Here is a 20,520-nt window from a genome sequence, read left to right as displayed (position 1 = left end):
CACAGGGATGCAGGTGTTGGGATGCTGTTGAAACTCTCTGGGCTTCAAAGCAAATTGGATGTGAAACACCAAGCCCTGTGCAGCAAGGGAACTCGGCCAGGACTATAACAAGCCATTTGGTAATTTACTTAAGCCACACATATCTCGTCTGCACAGGGAGGAACAATCACCTCTTTAATCACATCCTAAACAGGCCCTCCACCACAGTTCATGTCACCCTGCAGAAACACTGGAACAGTCGCCTCGGGCAAGCAGTGCGTGGCCTCATTTCTCTCAAGAGTCATTAAAGCTGAAATCCCGGGCTGAAATAGAAATGGAAATATATGATTGTGAGCTATTTCACATGGATCATTTTTGCAGCCTCTTGCTGGAGCCTGCAGGTGAAAATCAGCTGCCTTAGCCCCGTGTAGGTTAGCCAGGAGGGTCTGTTAGTCAGGCTGTCCTGACACCTCCCAACTGCAGAGAGCCAGCCTGGCTGGCTGACGTTACTTTGGAGGATAGCGTCAGCTAAGCTCAGCTTTTGGGATGGATTTCGTTTTTTTAAGAGAAAAATATGAACATGTCCAGCTGTCTCATCCCCTTTTAAACTGCTATTGCAACCTCTTGCGCCACCCACGCAGCCTTCTGCGTGCAGAGAGATGTTAATCCATTTTATCTTTTAATGTTGGCATTATCTCTTGACTCACCCATCTCTCCCCCTTGTGATTCTACAATCCAGGTCCATTTTAGGCAGCAGATAATTCACCTTATTTCCCAGTGTTGCCTGAGAAAAGAAACCATAAATCCAGTGTACTCTCCCTAAGCAGTGGGGTTGTGGAGCCCCAGAGAGAGACTGAGAACATGGTTCCTCTCAGTCAGAAGCAAAGGCATGAGGCTGAAAAGTCACCTGTAAGGGACAGATACTGGGAAGGGTGTGATTAACAGCACAGAGTGACACCCTCTGTCCTGCAGCTTCCATCACACCGAGTTTGGTGTCTGGTTCTTCAGGCTCTTCCATGCCTTGTGCCTCCAGCTGCTCATCCTGTTGGTGTCTGCCTCCTGCATGCCAAGCCGGCAGCACCAGCTTCACCCCTTGTAGGTGTGCACCTTCCTGTGCCCTGGGACATGATTCTGGAGCTGGTTCTTCCTCTGCTGAAGTCCCAGTTCTGATGCGTCATTGGCAGGAAAATCACCACCTGGCTCCACCAAGGAGAGGGCTGACAGTGAAAGCAGGTACTTCTGTGTTTCTTATCTTTTCCCACATCTTTCATAAATGAGGTGGTTTAAATAAAAAACTCTTGTGAAAAGAGGTACATTAGGACAACACAGGGCCTTATCAATAACCCGTATAACACATGTTAGACTCAGAAATCATGTGCTAGGCTAGATTTAGCCACCAGGATTAGGATCTGTTTCTTAAAGTGTCTGTAATCATTTCACTTCCCAACAACATAAAGCAAAATAAAGTCAACTGTTGACACAGTGGCTATGTTAGAGCAGAAGGAGGGAGCACATGACCCAATGGCCATTAGCTCTAGGAGTAAGCTAGGCTGCATGCTAACATGGTCCTGGGTGCAGTTCCATTTCTTATCTGCACATGCTTTCACCAATGCTTCATCATTTATCCTCTCTTTTTTTCCAGGCTTCTGACCTCTAGCTGCCAGCACACATCTCCAGAGCACAGGGTGATGGGAGCTCCCACACTCTACTGGAGAAGCCGTCAAACTCCCTGCTTTTCACAGGATCCAGAGACTAAGCTGCTCGCTGGACTCTCATCTCACACCTTGGCCAGCCCAGGAGCGATGTGTGTGTCCGAGTGGTTGAAAACAGGCAGTTGTACAACCTCTTCATCAAATGTAGGGCGGGATGAGGCCCCAGGTTATGAAACTGTCTCCCAATTACTCTGATCTGCAGAAACACTCGCTCGCTTATCTGCACCTGGAGAGAATGGCATGGCAACAAGCTCTGGGGAAGCAGAAAGCAGGCTGGAGGCGTCTTCTCACCCACAATGGCAGCTCAGAAGCTGTCACGCCTGCCAGAGATGTGAGAGAAAAAGTGCAGTTTTCAGCACGAAGTGGCACCAAGGGATAAGGAGACTCGCAGTCACTTTCTTGCAAGTAGAAGGAAGGACAACATACTCATGGGCGTCATTTGTGTTAATGCAGTCAAAGGATTTTAAGAGGAAAGAGATCCCAGTGTTTCTGTAACTCTCTGAGTTACGGTGTCACATGTTCCATCACTGCTCCTGCCCAAAGCAGTCACAAGAACTTCACACTTGAGACATGAACTCTTTTGTGATTTTCCAAAGCTCAAAAAAAAGATAGGCCTGTGCTTCCCTGCACAGTGAATTCGGGAAATTGGGAGATTTGGCCAGAAAACTCAAAGGCCCCAACTCTAAATTCCAGAAACACTCCTACCCGTGTGCTAGAGAAGCCCTTCAACGCTGCAAGAGTTCCTCAGTGCAAGACCCATTCGGTCTCTGGCTCTTTCATCTCTGAGGAGCCTGAACAGAGGCAGGACTGAGTTCCTTATGCCTTGTGTAAACCTGCATGTTATACTTCCACTTGACAAGCTCTTACCCCCCCCTCAAACCATCCGTTTTTGCCTCCTTCATGTCTGCTTTTTTTCTTGCTCACCTTTTCTCCCCATCAGTCTTTTCTCCCCAGTGGTCTTTAGTCCCTCTTCCTTAGCAGCACACAATTACACAGCCTACCTACAACTCAGGAAGGACTCTTAATAATAAATGATAGATATATGTTAGCATAGCGTACCTCTGGCACTCTGCCCGGATTCCGAATGATCTCTTCATACACTTTTAAACTGATGGTGTGGAACTGAGCACGGATCGCACACATCAGGGAAATAAATGCCACCCATTTTTATTATTAAGATCTCTTATTGGTTGTACTGGCAGTAGCCTTGTCCTTCTGCATTAAATGCGACCTTTATTAATGTTCACACTCTTCCTCATTTGTACAGTGGCTGATTTGGAGGCAAGCTGAGCCACAAATATATTGATGGCACCGTGACTGGTCGCTGGTCCTATTCGGAGCCTGGATTACAACTGCTGCCTTTATTGTTCTCATGATTTATGAAGGCTTCATATTCGCTGCACTCAGATTGTTAACGGAGGAGTTAATTTGTCATGAAGAATAGCCTGACTTCCGGGATGCTCTAGCCAACCAAAGACCTTCCCCTGTCATCTGCTTTGTTACACTAATACAAGAAGTAGTTATTATTACAAAAAGTGGAATATTTTTTATTTAAGCTAAAGTTTCATCTCAATAACTGTATTTTTTGAAAGTTAGAACATCCCTCTGATAGCATTGTTTTTTTCAGTGTTTTTCCAGGCACTTCATTCTTTGGAGATGATAACATCTTCTGTTCAGTATGATCTGTGAACAGATGTGTCTTCTTCTGTTATCACTTTTGTTTGTAGTCTTTCCCCATCTCAAACACAAGGTCAGACAGAGAACTGGAGCCAGCTCCAAACTGGCAAGAGTTTTGACTGTTGCGAAGTTCATAATGACATTAAAATTAGTCCTTGGAGAGTAATAGAGTATACGCAATATTTCTGGAAAAGTTTATACATATGCACGTAAATGGGAAACACATTCTGTACGCAGCTTTTGTCTCATTGCACACCATCAATGGGAATCACTCCCTCGTGTTGCCCAGACCCGATGAAGGACGCTTGCTTCCTAAAAATCCAAAACGAATCTTACGAGTTTATTTTCCAGCGTTTTTGGTATTGACGCAGACGCCAAATTTCTGCCATACGAAGGCAACTGCTTTTCTTCCAGGAGAAATTTCTTACTTTGAGCGCTGACCCCGGCAGATCCCACTGGCAGGAGTCGCTCTGGGTCTGGACGCCCAAGCCCCCGGGGTCCCCAGTGCTGCCTTAACTCAGCCAAGCTCAGCTTTTGGGATGAATATATTTTTTAAGACAAAACTATGAGCATCACCAGCTGCCTCATCCCTTTTTAAACTCCTGTGTCTGGAGATGCTGAGGATCCGGAGGGACGAGTTCCCGGCCAGCCCTGGCTCGGTGTGAGAACCCCAAGCCGCCCTCCCGCAGCTGGGGCAGGGGAACACGGGGAAGAGGAGACACGGGGCAGCTCTTTGCCCACACCCCCTCGCCATCCTCACTGCCGGCGGATCCACAACCCGGCGGTCGGCGCGGGGCGAAGCGACCGCGGATGTTTGTCCCGCGGCGCCTCCCGTCCGCCTGCAACGTCAGCCCGGCCGGGTCGAACGCCTTCACGGCCGCCGCGCAGCCGTCCTTGAATGCGGGCTGCCGAGCGCGCCGTCTCATTGGCCAGCAGCGCCGTCCGTCGCGCTGAAGGGGGCGGGGCTTGAGGGCGGTGCCTGCAGGCGATTGGCCATCGTGAAGAGAGGGGGCGGGGCTTGAGGGAGGGCCCGTCAGGCGATTGGCCACCGTGGCTCGGCTTGGGGCGGGGCTTCGAGCGGCCGCTGGGATTGGCTGCGTGGGGCAGTGGCGGGTGCGAGGGGACGGGGTGTGTGCGCGCGGGGGGGGTCCTGAGGCGCCGCTGTCAGCGCCGCCGTCCCGCCCAGCCCCGCGCAGCCAGCCCGGCTCGGCCCAGCCCCGCCCGCGGCGCGGCAGGACCATGTCGGCCACGGACGAGCGGGCCAAGGAGATCCTGCGGGGCTTCAAGCTGTATCCTCCCCGCGGGGACCAGGAGGCGGGCGGGCCCGGGATGGGGGGTGCGGGGTGCGGGGAGCGGGGAGCGACGCCCCCGTGTGGCGAGGGCGGGAAGGGCGGTTGCCATGGAAACGCTGCTCACAATGGTTGGGGGGGGCCCGGGGGCGATGTGGGGCCTCGCTCCCCCCGTGCTCCGCGGGGCTGGGGGGGGGCAGCAAGGTTTAGGAGGGGCAAAGGGGCTGGGGGAGGCGCCCCCCGCGCCGGGACAGGTCGCAGAGGGCAGCGGCGCAGCGCCCTCCGTCCCAGGAGGATCCCAGCCCTCCCCCGCCGCTGCTTGGAAGGAAATGCCTGCTGTTCGGGTCCAGAAGGGGCAAAATATCTCGTTCCTTCCCTTGCCGTGAGGTACTGGCACTCATTGTGGTGGTCATGAGTGGTGGGACAGGGGATGGCTCATTGCTGTGGTGGCGAACTCCGGATGTAAATGGCTTTCCACGCAGTTTGTTTTAAAACTTTTCACGTTGTAGCTTTCAAAAAGCACTCGCGTGTCGTGTTTGTGTTACCTGTGTGTGAATTTAATGCTGATGAAATGAGATACATCTGAGCTTGGAAAAGAAGTGAGATCCTGCGTGCGCCCTTCCAACCCAGGATTTCGGTGAAGGAGCGAAAGGCTCAGTCTAAAGGCCTGTGTGAAAGCTAAGGGTGGGAGCAATATGCCACATGTAAGATAAAGCTGCTGTGTTTTACTGTAGCAGACTTGTAAGTTTGGAAGACTGATGCGAGCTTGCTAGCTTGACCTTTAGACACCAGAAAATTGTGAGTTTGAGTGTTTTTTCTTTTTCGTGATGAAAAGAACAGAAGTGACAGAATACCCTCTTGATCTAATACTCTTATTTCTAAGCAGGGTTTTTTTTTGTCCATCGAGATGCTCATAATCTGTATGCCAGCTGTAGCAGGATCTAATTTTCTAGGTTGGATTTAGACAGATAGCTGCTGTCAAACTATAAGCAGATGCTTTTCTTAACTTTTGCCTCATTGTCCCCTCCTGCAGCTTTAAATACTGCATCTGGTTCCTTTGCTTCAGCATAGCAGTATTGACAGTTCTCTTTATTTACAAAGATGTACTATTTCAGCTGTCAACACATGATTTAAGAGCCTTTTGTGCCAGCAATTAGAAAAAGAATAAACTTCTGACAAGACTAGACTAAGCTGTGGGTAGAAGTGAGGAGTGCTTGGAAAGTTAAGCCTAGGGAACAAACTTTTGCATGCTTTTTGCATGCATTTGTGTATAGTCTTTGCTGGGTGGCAGAATTTACATTGAGGGCCTTTATCAGTTTTGGAATAATAACATGTTATGTTTTTTGTTGGCTTAAGTAGAAAATGCTTTTTACACTTTGAGAGGGTGTTAAACAAACTTAAGTTAAATTTTATTAATAATCTCAGGCATCCATAGCACAGGCAAGCAGCTTTAGTGGAAATACTCTGTGGTTCCAGGTCGAAGTACCTCAAGTTTAGTCTTCCTTTGCTTGTTCTTTGAGAATACTGAGTCAGTTTTACTACTGACAGAACAGTTTTAGACAAAAAACCTTGACTGTCCTTCTCCAAAAGCACTCCAGAGTCCTCTGACAGCTCAGATCTCTGTCTGACATAGCAGCCAGGTAGCATAAAGTCTGAGAAACGGGGAAATTCCTCCAGCTTTGGAACTTTTGGAACTTTTAGCAAGTTAAAATACTTAGGAAAAAAACCCCAATCATCTATGTGTGCCTTTACTAAACCAGGAGAGTGGCTGAACAGACATTCCTCGTTTATGAGAGGAAGCCTTGAGACACTGCGCCATCCACACAGGAAACTACTCATGCCCTGATGTGACCATGCTCTCTGTAGGGCAGCCGTCAGCTCAGCCTTCTGCTTCCTTCTTAAACAGAAAATTAATATTCAAGAGAGCATTACATTTTAAAGCCATACTTCATCTACTACTGTGTGCACTAATTTAGTTTAATTGATAGAAAGGGAGAAGCATTCTGAAGAGCTGTTAAGTTTATAATTTCAGTACTTCAAAACTTTTTCCTCCTGTCCCAGGAGGGAGGGAGTTCAACTCCACCAATTTAAGCACACCCTGCAAACTTGGCACTTCAAACTGAACGTGCTTTTAGCACAGGAAACTAGCAGAGTATTATATGTAGGGTCTGTTAGATTCCTTGTGTGGAAACTTCAGTCGATAGTGTAGAGAGCATCACTGAGGAAGCAGGCTTCCAAAATACGTGCTTGCTTTAGCACAAGACCAGGCAGTCTGGCTGGAATTCCAGTTCATGTTGAGTAATCAAAGTTTCCTTAAACAAATCATATTTACTTGTGGTTCCCGAGAAAAGGTTAATTACAAGCTTTCCAACTGATTGGGACATGCTGCTCTGGAAATCAAATTATAGACCAGATCTACCCTCAAACTTTAATGCAGAGATGTGCCTTTCCTCCTCTATGACACTAGTACAGAAACACGTTGTGGGTAGTGTCCTGATATTCAAGCCAGAAACATTTACTCCTCCTTCTCATGCATTTTGCTGTTCTAGAGAGATTAAAACCAAAGGAGAAGTGTTCGATGCTTGCAGGCAAATGAGGATATTCATTATACTTTTACAGTTGTCCTAAGAATTTTTATGGCACTAGTTAAAATCTGAACACTGACAGCCCAGTAAGTGTGGATTGACTGCAGCCAGCAAAAACTCCTACAGCTTGTCAATTCTTCAGAGGCAATATTTGTTAACAGAGCTTGTAAGTACATTCATCAGCTCCCTGTTTTGAAGGCACGTGCCTGAACAGTGGTTGTTACACTTAATACCTGCAGGTAGTTAAGTACTATGAAAAAGCAAACTGATTGTTTGACTGTAAGCAATATCAGTTCAGTTGATAAATGAAGGTTCATCCTTCCAGAACGAGGTTTTTTTCTGCAAGTATTCATGCACACGTGGTCCTGTAGTTGCAAATGCAAGAACTGTGATTATGCCTTTTTTTCTCCAGAGGATGGGACAGTTACTCTGTCAAGCTACAGATCAGCGTTTTACTTGACCCTCACTTACCCTTTCAACACATTCTTCAGGTTTCATTCTGTCATTTTATCTTTGAAGTTAGCATGTACTGTTAAACATATGTATTTACCATCCTTTTTCATAAAAAAGTAACACCAATAATGTATTTGCCTTACAGTCAAAACAAAGTTGTTTTTTTTTTAATGGCTCCTTCCCCGCCCCAGCGCCCTTGATAATTTGTGGGCTACCAATTTATCTTTGTCCCAGTACAAACTAGCACATAGCACAGAACTCTATTTTTTTTTTATTCACTATGTTCACTAGCATGAGGACAATGTAGACAGTTGTCTTATTTAATTTGATCAACCAGCATTGGAAAGCATAACATGCTTTGCTTTCTTACGTAGCATTCATGCTGTAGGTTAGAAATATCCAGTCCTGGTTTGCAACAATAATTCACATCCAGCTCTTGAGGGACCACAGTTCAGCTTCTTTATGCACATCTTCCTGTAATGTTTCAGCCATAGCAGCAAGAAAGAGAAAACCCAGACAAGTCAGAAGGATCTCGTAGTGCAGTTAGGGTGCAAAGTCGAGCCTCTCCACATATGAGTAAGCACATCCGTTTTCTGTTTTAAATCTTATAGGTCAAACAAGCCGTCACCTATTCTTTTCACTTCTGTACAGTCTCATCAGAACTGGATCTCCACAGTGTTATTTGCCATACAGATGTTTATCAGTTCAGGATAAGTTTCTCCATGAACTTCCAGTTAAGGGCATGCAGTGTATCTTATCTTCAGAAGTCTTTTTAAAGTAATTAGTATGGGGAACATAAGCAAGAAGAGACAATATTAACTGTAGGTCAGAATAATCATGGAGTTGTGAAACTAGTAGTTGCAGTCCGTATAAACAGGTACTGGTATGTAGCGTGGTATGTAGCGCAGGCACTCCCAACATTTGTAGGTAAGACTGTGTATGTCAAAGGCTGTCCTCCTTTCCGGAATCCTGAGTTCCCTATGCTACATCCTCCTAGCTCCCAGAGCTTCTTCCAGTGTTCCTCCCACCATTTTTTTTTCTGTCTAGGAATAATCATTCTAGCTGAGAGTTAGAGAAGTGGATAGAGCTGTAATGAAAATGTACCAGAAACCATTAAGAGTTTCTGTGAACTTTGTCTTATTGTGCACAGAGACTTCTAATTCCAACTTCTGCCTGGTCTGTGCTGTAAGCAGAAACCGTAGTCAATGACAGCCTTCCTACCAATGCCTAAAATAGTCACTGAAGTTTTGAACCAGTCTGATGCAGTATTCAAAAGTTGAGAAATCCAAACAGAAGCTCCATCAAACTGAGTTACCAATTTATTTGTTAGACCAGTAGATCTTTCGCTGCTTATTCACTTAAAATGCTAATCTATTGTAGTATTTACAAAACTAACAAGGTAGCAGCTTTAGTTGGCTTAAAAATTCTGTTTTGTTTTGAGGTTTCCTCTGTGCGCTTCCTCAGATCTCGGTTTGTTTAGACTTCTTGCAATTGAATAAACATGAATCACCAAATTCATGGGTTAAAAGGAGACACTGGCCAGCTAAAAAGGGAACAGGGTTGTCCAGGAGCTGGGAAACATACTCTGTAGAGAGCCTAAGCAGAACTTGCATGTGGCTTGTACGAATGCAGTTTTAAAACATTCTGGAAAACATAAATTTATGCTGACTTCTAAAACCTGGAATTTTTCCCATCTAACAGAGTTCATAATTTATATGATCTGAAAAACTGGTGTTCTGTTGTTCTTGAACTTTCATTACCACTTTCCTGTCTACAAACATTGGAGTACTTTACAAGCAGTTTTCCACATTCCCAGTTAGTCTGACTGCACAAGTTCCCGCCCTGTCAGCATCAAGAGATCTTTGTTTAAAAATGCCAGCATTTCACATAGAAGCTTTAGCCAGGTTGTACTGTCCCTGTAGTAAAGGTGTTTTGTTGCCAGCATCGACAGAAGTTCTGCAGCATGTGGTGATGTGTGTAGTTCTGGCATGCTAAACACAGACTCCTCGAGTTTCTTATGCATAAGTCATGAGGTGTATCTGCAAATAATGCAGAAGCAGTTTTAGCAGGTTTGGGTTTACCTGCCTGGTTCCTCAATGAGCACCAAAAGCTTCAGCCCTTCCCCCCCCCCAGTTGTTCACTTTCATTGAAAACAGTTTAAATATTTGATAATGTTTAAGCAGTGATTTGCTTTAAGTTTACTGTTCATTCCATAGAAAGACTGTCTGAATGATCTCTGAGTTTTCTGCAATTCAGATTTAATGCAGTCTGCTCAGTGTTGGCAGTGGTGCTTTGTGCCCTTGGCAGCAGAAGGGGCACAGAGAGCTCCACTGTCGCAGGAAACAAATGAGTTGCCAGATGCTACAGAGAATACATCTTAACTAACACTGATCTAAAAGTGTACACTGACATTGGAGTTTGGGATTTTCTTTTTAGTCAGCAATAGTACTTTAGCACCTTGTTGTTAGAATTTTATTTCTAAGATTTGACCTTTCATCTCTTCAAAACTTAACCATCCAACATTTCGCTGTAATTACAATTTCATTATTTTTAATTGTTTCCTTAGTGCTGACCTAATAAGATACCTAAACTAGTGCAGTTGTCATTGGCAAAATTGTCTTCAAATGATATAAAGGAAGTACAAGAAAATAATCTCAGTTATTGTGTGACTCCTTGGCAGAGATCAAAATCCTTGGAAGTCATTGGTGCCTTATGCTGCAGCCAGTTACAGAATTTCCATGCAGCAGAAGAGTCATTTAATCCATTAAGTGAGAATTGATAGAGCTTCTTCCTCACTCCACCCCTGTGGCATCTTCACAGCCAACGTGTAGGAAAAAAACAAGCTTACACAGATGTAGACAAGCAGAAGAGGCATCTGAAAATCTTCAAAATTAAACATACTGTTCAGAATAGGATTTTTTATACAGACATCTGATTCGTCTGATGTGTCCCTCAGAAAATGGTTTTCTGTTTGTTAAGGCAGTCTTCACATGGAAGCTGATTCAACTAGCCCTTACATACGTTTATCTTTGAATTTAAGCTGATCTGGAAAGAACGTGGAGTGAAAATTTTAAATGAAGTTCATAAGGTAGCAGGCCACTGTAACTTCTGCCTTTGACTTCTGCAATTTATGTCATATAAGCCTCTTCTATTTCCCTATCTCTAAGCTGGGAAATTAAAGCAGCTTCAAGTTTGAGCTCAGACCCTCTATTGAAGATAAGCCAATGGTTTGTGTACACTTAGCTAAAGTTTGTATAGAACTATGAGGTGTCCTGGGTTCCCAGAGAGCAGTAACAAGCAGAAGGCATCATGATCTCTTAAGGTCCACCTGGCAATACTGAAATTTGTCTTTTTCTGTATATTAGTATAGCAAATTTTATCAGAAGTTAGTTCCGTAAGCATATGAAAGGTGACTTTTCCACATTTGTTGCTCACACATCTTAAGGAGCAGCTCATGTATTTACACTTGATGTGCAGGAAACTACAGTACTTACTGAGCACTAAGTACTGAAAACCGCCCCTAGGGGTTGCCTTTTTAATCCTGAGGCTGCATCAGGAGTACCCACAGAAACAAGGTTTGGCATCTGTACAGCATCACTCCCAGAGCAGCACTGAAGAATAGATGTCAGTTTTTGAGGGAACACCTCCATGCACTCATTGGGAATCCCTGTAAAGTTTCCAAAGCTGTTTGACATCATGTCCAGGCAGACACAGTAGGGCTGCTGGGAGGCTCTGTCCAGGAGACATGTGACAGCAACCGAGGTTCTCATGAACAACAATGAGAACCACATCTCAGCTGTATATTGCTAAATCCTGGTTGACAGCCGGGAATTTCGGTTTTGATTATGAACTTGAGATTCCATTGTCAGATTTCTCCTGAACAGAGTTCTCACTGTGACAGAAATGTTAGATATAGAGAAGACTTTAAGGGATACACTATCAGATTAATTCAGCCATGAGCGAACCTTTGAGTTGATTGTGTTCATGACTAGAATGTCAGGCAACATTCTTCTGGCAGAATGGCAGACTTAGGTAGAAAGCAAAAGCAAGAAAAATAATTCTTTATTTTCAGTCAGCCTTTGGGATCACAGTGCATAAAAGCATTGTGTTATTAGATTTATCCATTCCTATATTGAAAGGATTGCTTAACTAGCTAGGAACGATGTTTTCCATTAGAGAGAATTGGAGCACAGGGCATTCTACTTCTTAGTAATTCGATTGCAGAGTATCCATATGGGTCAGTCTGTATGCTGCACTGTGTATGTTAGCTTCATACACTCTAGTGAGTCAGAAGCTCAGTTGTTCCTTGAGACAGCTGACTATATCCATCTTTTCCTAATTATTGTGTCAAGAAAATTGGGAAGGATCTTGCATTGTAATTGCCAATGAATGTATACCCCACCTAAGCAGATTGCCTGCCTCCCTCTTTCATCCTCACTTCAGATGATTTAAGCTTTTCCAAAGGGCAGGTTACACATGCTCGGAACAAAGAAATCTATATGATGTTTTATTAAGAGTGTCAGGAACTTCTAATCATGGAAAGCCTGCTGGGCAAGCAGAGAGTTAACATCAAGTCACTTTGGTTTGGAAAGCCAAAAGATGTTCTACTTCAGGAGAGAGTGAAAACCTGGCTATTTGCATTGCTTGAAATAGAAATTCTTTCTTTGTATAGGAAGATGCTTATAGAGACCCTCACTGAGGAGGAACCCATTTTCTGTTCATCTGTTCGCATGGATTGTTGCCACCTCTGTGCTTAAACAGAGTTCTGCAAGACCCCCAGCTCGTCTTGAAGGGAGGTTTGCAGAGAGAGGGTGGAACCATTGTGTCCATTAGCGTACCACCACACAGTGCAATAGACTGCTCCATCTGGAAATGGGACACCAAGAAATGCCTACTGACCTTTAATACAGAGGGATCTTTTGGAGAGACTTTAGAGATTTGACTTCAATTTGTTTTCAGGGTAGACTCTTTAGTGCTTTAGAATCCTTGCCTGTCAGTCATAGTACATCTTAAGACTTCATTGTTTCTCTAGTGAAGTTACTTACTTTCCCAGAAACTGAGATAAGGAGGAAGAAAGTCCTTCTGATTGTTATTTGACTTGAACTTTATTAGCTTTTAAGTGAAATTTAAAAAAGCTCAGTCCAGGAAGTGGTTTGAGTTTGCTGCTTCTGAGGAGAGAGGACATCTGAAAAATATCTGCCCTTGCATTCTTCTTGATGTGCACTTCTGCCCTAGCAGCTGTGCAGAGCACAGATCACCATCCCCAGCTGCTTGTTACCTCATTTTCAGATTTACTAGCTGAGCTGCTCAGATGAGTGCTACAACCTCCTATTTCAGTCAGAATGAGGCGTGCTGGCTTAAACAGCTTAAGCAACAGGTTAAGGAGCAGAGACTTGTGCTCATCAAGTGATCAGGTTAGCAGTTTTACAGACAGCTCAGCTGTTAGATTTGAGGGAGGAAGCAAGCAGCAGCAGGGAGGGCTGTGAACAGCAGTCTTCTCCAGCCACCGCTGCAGTTTGATGTCATGCCCGCAGCCTCAGTCTCATATCAGATAAGCTTATTCTCAGTGCACTCTCGTGCTGTCTTCTCCAGCAATCAGCATCCGTTCATCTGAGGAGGTTCCTTGCATCACCAGTTACCCTGGCAGCAGCAACTTTAAATTCCTGGCTTAGCACTGTTAGTTGAGCGTGTTAACTTCACATTGCCGAGTCTCTTGTCATGTAACTTCTCTTACTCAAGAGAAATGCGTTTGAGTTTGGTTTGGTGAGGTGGTTGTCTTCTCTTTCATCTTGTTGAATACAAGACATCTTTAGCATTAGTGTGCTGTCCATTACTGCGCAGCCACCAGGCACAGTCACAAACAGGGTCTGGGACTGTGTAGCTGGTGCATTGGAGACTTGATTCTTCTGTGACTCCCATAATGTGCCAGACATGGGATGCCATTGGCTGAAAATCATGCACAGCTTTAGGAAGCAAATGCATGTTATTTTTAAGATACGCTTTCCAGAAAGAGGGACAAAAGTCAATAAGTTTCTCAGTCCAGTTTGGGCTGTTCATTTATGGCACCCCAATTAGTCCACAAGGAATCATTACAGTTACGCTTGCCATAAAAATGCAGTATTTAAGCAGCTTCAGGAAGGAACTGTTTTATATGCTTCCCCTTGCAATTCCTTCAAAGGGAACTGCATTATAACACTTAATGCTGAGAAACATTTAGCTTCATAGAAAGAGAAAAATCTAGTTTTCTGGTTCTCCCAGCATCTTCCAGTCTGCCTTTAGAATAAATTCCTTAGAGTTTTAAACAAAAAACCCTACAAACCTATGGATTTATTTTAAAGTAGCCTGAACTGAAGTGCTACTTACAAACCAAATGAAAGATTCCCCAACGAAAGCGGTAAGCTTCCCTCTTCAAGGCCCCAGCCTGTTCTCAGAGAAAATCAGAGCTCCCTTCTTGCCACTGGCAGTCACACCATGACCTCCTTCTCCCTGTCTCTACAATGTAGAGGTGAGGCATTAACCAGCCAGCTGCAGAGCAAGCCTCTACTCCTCCAAGATCTCTAGCCACGTTACACTTATCAAGCTTCTCTTCCGCATTCATATACTGCCCTGCCAGAGGCCAGGTGGAAATCTTTTATGGTTCACGATGGTCTCTCGCAGTTCTTTCTCTGATAAAACAGTAGTTCCTTGTATTCCTACTTAATAACATTGTTTGTACAAGTCCCAGTTTTGACAGTGCTGAAACAGTAAATGCAATGAATAGGGCATAGGCATGTTTGAAAAGGTGCAAATTCAAATAAATAAAGACTATATTTTAATGTAGGCACACTTGTAAAGCTTCTGGAAAAATGCTAGTTATGACATTTTTTGAGCTTTCTGTGTATAACTTCACAGCATAGACGGTCATCATGACATAAATGCTTATAAAGAAACAAAATAATATTTTTAAAACATATTTATGTCAGCTGTGTGTAAATCTAACTTTTAAATAACAAAATTGTTATTATTTAGTTATTATGATTATTAATTAAGTTGAAATAATGCACTTGTGAACTACAGCTGATTTTATTATTTATACATGCTGGTTTTTCTCACAGCAGAAGTAACCTGTAAAAACCAGGTTTCAAATACTCTGAAAATTTAGCATGCAGCTACAAGCTTGTTAAAATAATAAAATTACAAACTTAATAACTGTAGATTTCGTTGACAATGAAAGCTATAGGAGCTGCTTGGAAGTAATAAAGGTCATTGCCTTTTTGTCATTTCAGTGGAGATTTCATTATTGTAGCCTTACAATAATGCTTTCCATCTGAATTCCAGCGTGTGCTAAAGGAGAGAAATGCTGGTTTGGGCACAGAGTCCCCATCTTTGAAATATCCCCTAGGGACATGCTCAGGGGTTCGCATTTGTATAGTTCACATTAGTATGTCTGTAGAGGCTGGTTATGGAACTCATATATACACTAAAATCCAACTTTCAGAACTAAATATTAGTCTTTCACCTACTCTCAACTAGTTTGGAACTGGATTTTTTATTTATCATTTCAGTGTTTTGCTGTAGTGCTTTTCCAAACAGCTTAGTCTCTTTTCAGGCTACCGTACTGCCTGACACTCTGTAACATGTGGGGATGGTTAAACTGTCAAATATGTAATCCACACTGCAAATTTATGCATGTCTCATATTCTAGTAGGTTCCTAAAAAAGCACAGTAATTCTGATATGGAGTCCTTGGGTTTTGAGAGTTCTGCCTCAATGTGTGTAAATCCCTCTTTATTCCTCTTGTCTGCCTCCGCTTTCAGCAGCCTCTGGTCCATTTACAAGATTAGTTTCCTCATGCAGCTGCCAGTCATTCCCTCCTGACTGTGTTTTAAATTTTGTTTTGATTCTCCACTCGGTCTGTATGCTCTAAGTTTTCCTCCCTTCCTCAAAAGAGACAAGATAATGAACTTGTTTTCCTTGAATAATCTTGGTCCTGTCAGTTTTAAGTGGAAAACCAAAAATGGTTTGATCTATACTACAGCGTGTGGTCGTACCATTAAGCTAATTTACTGCTCTCACTTTGTTAAATAACTTACTCATCTCCCATGTAGCAGCTATTGATTTTTATATCCTATGTTTTTAATACCATGTATCCTAAAATGAGTTGTCAACTCCTTGTTTATATAGGAGCCTCCTGTCATGTCAGCGGAAATTGTTTCTGCCTCTGAAAAATAACAGTGCCATGTCAGCAGAGGAAAGACAGCTTTTAAAAAGATACCATAAAATGGCTCTTTCAATAACTTGTGTAGTGCTCCAGAGAGGTAACGCCTTTAGTGGCTCAGATCCATAACCTATTTTTCTCTTGTCCTTCTGAGAATTACATCTGATTCTCACTGTGGTCTTGTCCTGTGAGTTTAGAGGGCCACTCACATTCACCTAATTAGTCACATCCTCACTTACTCCCTCAGCTTTGTGTTGGGAGTGTTTATAATCATTTCTTGCCAGTTCATCCCTGGAAAAATAGGGTAGCTGGCAGTGAAGATGCCCTTCCGGTTTAGTCATGGCTGTAAAGGTTGTACTGTTTGTGAGGCTGAAGTGTGCCCATTTCTCATACACGTGTAACCCAACTTGAAACAAAACCCAAAACTGAAGTATTTGTATCCCCAGTGAAATTCAGGCCCACAGTGAAATTGCTGTCCACATGGATTGGACATCTGAGGAACTATTTAAGTTAATGCCAGGAAAAGGGTAGCTTGTTCCTCTGCTGTGCCATGTCACTGTATAGGAGATTGGCATTTGTCATTGTGGACTTCATGGAAGTGCTTGTCGTAGCTGCTTCTCTGGCTGATTTGAGGTTCTGTTTTGTTTATTAAGTGAAGAGTGTTAGTGCCAGGGCTAAATACTGTTCTACTATAAAATCTCAATAAGATTACATCTCCTTGTGATTCTCTAATTACATTTCAAGGATACTGCGTTGCTTTCCCAGAGAACCTGTGCTGATCTCTAGTGGTATCCCTAATCACAAGACAATATGACGGTGAGGGGTACACGATGTGTGAGCTATTTTGAGGCAGTATTAAAGGTGCGGTTGTTCAAAACAGCCTGAAGTGCTTTGATTAAACTGCCTTATTAGAACTGTGACTTCTGCCCTAACAGCTCCGGTGTCACATTCACGCCGGCACAGCTATGCTGAGTATTGTTATGAGATTGAATAAAACAGTAGAACTGTGTTCAGCTGGTGTTACTTTTGCTCAATAGATAGTTTTCACTCTTGCTATAAACACAAATCCTTATAGACTAATTAACAGATGTACTGCAGCAACAGCTCTTGTTTCACCTTTTCCCTGAAGGCTGCAATTGGCATTTGTTTTAAAAGCTATGTAAAGAGTATCTTTTCAGGTTTTCATTCATTTTTTAGTGTTACTTGTGAGAGGGGGCATATCACAGAATCCTTCAGGTTGGAAAGAAAGTTTAAGATCAAGTCCAGCTATTACCCTAACACTGCCAACTTCACTACTAAACTGTGTCCCTAAGCACCACGTCTAGTCTTTCAGCTGCCTCCAGGGATGGTGACTCAACCGCTTTCCTGGGCAGCCCGTTCCAGTGCTTGACACCCTTGCAGTGAGGAAGTTTTTCCTAATATCCAGGCTAAACCGCCCTGGTGCAACCTGAGGCATATCTTTTTGTCCTATCGCTTGTTACATGGGTGAAGAGACACACTCATGAACTCACCTGGAAAAGGAAGTTCAATTATCTGGCTTGTTTTTCTGAATAGCATGCAGAGCTGCAGTCCTACCCTGAGGGAACGCACACCATCTTTATGCCAACTGCCTTGGCCAGTATGGAGCCTGTCAGTGCCAGGAAGTTTGGAAAGCATGTAGCTACACTATGTAAATGTGTACTGTACTGAGATAAAGCAGAGTCTATATTTTTCTTCCCCAGTGTCAAAGAAGAGCTCTAATGTATATAAAACCATGGAGTTTATATACTTAAAATTTACTCTGTTTTAACTATTTCTGCTTGATTTCTCCACTGTGCATACCTTTATCCCTCAGGTTGAGTGATAAATTCCAAATCCAATCACAGAGGTCACTTCAAAGCTGTGGAATTCGAGTCTCTTTATGCAGAATAAGAACATCCAGGCAAAGGCTAAGTAAGGATCAGTTAGCTCAACTCTGAATTTGCTCCATGCCTTCGTCTGTGTTAGCTCCTGTGCCTTGACAAACTCCTAATTAATTCAACTGCTAGTGAAAGGTACTCTTTAAAAAGTATCATCGTGTAGATAAGGTATTGAGGAACAAATTCTTTTTCCTTAGAGCAAGGGGAGTTTAGACAGTATCACTGTATGGAATGCAGGAGAAATTCAGTGCTTGCCCTTTTATTCATACCTTCTCTGAACTGCCAGCAGGAATCTCTAAGTGCTCCTGTTCCTGTTGATTTTGGTGGTGTGAACACCTGCCTATTAACAATTAGAATAAAACTCACAAGCTCATTTCCTGGAAGGCAGGAGCTATCAGGCGTAATGACTGCAGGCTTTATTGATCTGATGGGGTTTTGGAATGCTAACAGACAGCCTAAAAGGTTTCACAGCCAAATAAAAATCCCTGAGTCCCGGAAGTCCTTTACACAAATGAATTGTTCCTCTTTTACAAACCTTTCTGAAATTAAGATGTGTCTCTGTGAAGACTGAGCTACAGATTTTCCCTAAAACTTTTTACAGACAATCTTTTTCAATGGTGATTTTTTTGCTTTGTTCTGTATAGGTGGATCCTTCACTTGACAGTAACTCTGAAACCTCCCCTGGCCTAGTTTCTGTTCTCAACAGCACAAGTTAAAGTATGCTCTTGAAGACAGTTTTTATTTCTGCTCTTTTGCAATTCCCTGGAAGGGCAAGAAGCTAAGCAATGTCAGCTTTGTTGGAAAGATAAAAAGTCAAGTGCTTTCCAGTCTTTGGGCAGTTAACCAGAAGTAAGAAATCTTTCAAATGTACAAAATCTGTACTCCTAGACTCTGTCCTGGCCAGGCTTTCTGCTACAGAAGAGTTTTAAACATGCCAGCCCCTCCCAGTTGCTAGATTTGATATTCAAGGACCTGTGTCACAGTCCTGTGGCCCTCGATTTTTCATGTCTCATTCCTGAATTCTAATTTGCTCCTTTTTTCTGCTAAGATCTTATTGTCTCTGATAGTTCTGTTTTGGTGTGGGGTTCTCCTTGCCAGGGTGGGTATTTTGGAATATCTAGAAGTCCAAGTCCAGGAAGTCTTAAGTCCTTCAGCAGTCAGAGCAAAGGTTTGGATCTTTTGTTCTGTGTAGGAAGTACACACAGACTGCACCTTTCCCACACATTATGTAGAGAAGGGAGAAATGTGTTCAAGAAGAGACAAAACTGTATGTGTGCCACATTCATTAACAGATCCACCTGGTACCTTCTAAAAGAGAAGGTGAAGGAAAACCTGCTTTTCAGAGCTATGAGGATATACAAACAGTTCTTCAAATGAGCATCACCAGTGCCTCCTTTTACAGATAAGCCATTGAGTTAACAGGCCTTGTTGTGTCAAAACAAAATCACAGGCGTTGAGCAAAATACAGTGCAGAAGCAGGAAGATATCACTTCCTCAACTCTCTGTTGGGATCTAACCAGTGTCTGAATCAAGGAAGATTGACTCAGCCAAGTAAAGGTGCTTTTAAGTCCCAGGGAGACTTTAACAGACCAGATCCCATACAGTTGAACTCTGAGCCTCTGCATTCACTGCCCTGGGTTCATATTTATTCATGCTGCTCGCTAATGAGAGAATAAATTAGTGTTCAGCAGCATTAATTAGTATTGCTTTGCCAATCAGTTAATTTTATTTATTTTGTGTGTAGTAGTTCTTATCAGCTATACAAATATTTGTGGGCATAGTGCTGAACTTCAGAAGAAAAAGTATCCCAATAGTTTTTGTAGATGTGCATAAGTGATCTAGTTTTTCTTGTAGATCTGAGGAAGTGTTGGACTTCTTTAGTCCAGAGAAGATGCCTGAAGAAGGTTTTATTTAGTCTTCTTCAGTATAGTCTTACTGTTGAAACTGTGAGATTCTGGAATTTGCATTTCAGGAACTCTGGAATCTCAGGAGTTGTGCAGGAGGCTTCTTAGATTGCTTTCAAAATCTGATATTTTTCTTCACAGATGGAAACATTGCTTCTTGTTAAGACTTTATCATTTTAGTTATAGCTCCAACAAGTAGAATCCTTTTCTTATTATTTTAATGGAGTGAATCAATTTACTGTGGTACACAAAAATTTAACAGGAAGCAATGTTCCAACTGATACCTTGGATAAAGATTAAGTGTCAAATTTAATCTGCAGTTTATAGGTAACACTGGGTAACAGTTGTCCTGGAAACTGAGAGGTTTTCAGACTTAAAATGTGGCTTTAAGCTAGGGTTAAAAAAGTGTGTTCTGTTTTCAAGACGCATCTCCTTTAGGACATGTTCAATGTGTAAGTATGTTGACAAATTATGTTAGTCGGTCACTTGACATACTGGCTGGACCTTGTTCATCACTGAATTGAACTAGGATTGTAAGAAGATTTGGTCTTGAAATTAGCTCTTTTTTTAATGATTTGAGTTTGAATGGCCGAGTTGTTCAGTTCAACTGGAAAGAACAGTGGGACTAAACTGTTACAGACAACAGCTGAGTTTGTTACCCAGGTTTCCACAGTCTCACATGTCACTGTGCTCCTGTCTATGCTGCTGTGTATCAACAGGGGTACTTTCCTAAGAGGAGGGAGACAGCTGCTTCTGTGGTAAATAACCTGTTCCTTCTCTTTTCTGTTAGTGTGTGCATCTGTGTGAGAACACTTTCATGGAGGGCA

At 43.1% G+C, this 20,520-nt stretch overlaps 1 protein-coding gene across 1 annotated transcript in view; it reads left to right on the top strand.

Moving 5' to 3' along the window:
• Window positions 1-4,468: 4,468 nt before the first annotated feature.
• Window positions 4,469-20,520, top strand: part of PDE6D (phosphodiesterase 6D) — a 37,816-nt gene continuing 21,764 nt past the window's right edge. The window contains exon 1 of the mRNA XM_054074692.1: window positions 4,469-4,657. Within this exon, the coding sequence (XP_053930667.1) occupies window positions 4,608-4,657 (50 nt within the window). The 5' untranslated portion in view covers window positions 4,469-4,607. The remainder of the gene's footprint in view (window positions 4,658-20,520) is intronic.

The sequence above is a fragment of the Cuculus canorus genome, chromosome 9 (assembly GCF_017976375.1).
Source record: "Cuculus canorus isolate bCucCan1 chromosome 9, bCucCan1.pri, whole genome shotgun sequence".
Classification (NCBI taxonomy): Eukaryota; Metazoa; Chordata; class Aves; order Cuculiformes; family Cuculidae; genus Cuculus; species Cuculus canorus.
This window is presented reverse-complemented; position numbering and strand designations above follow the sequence as displayed.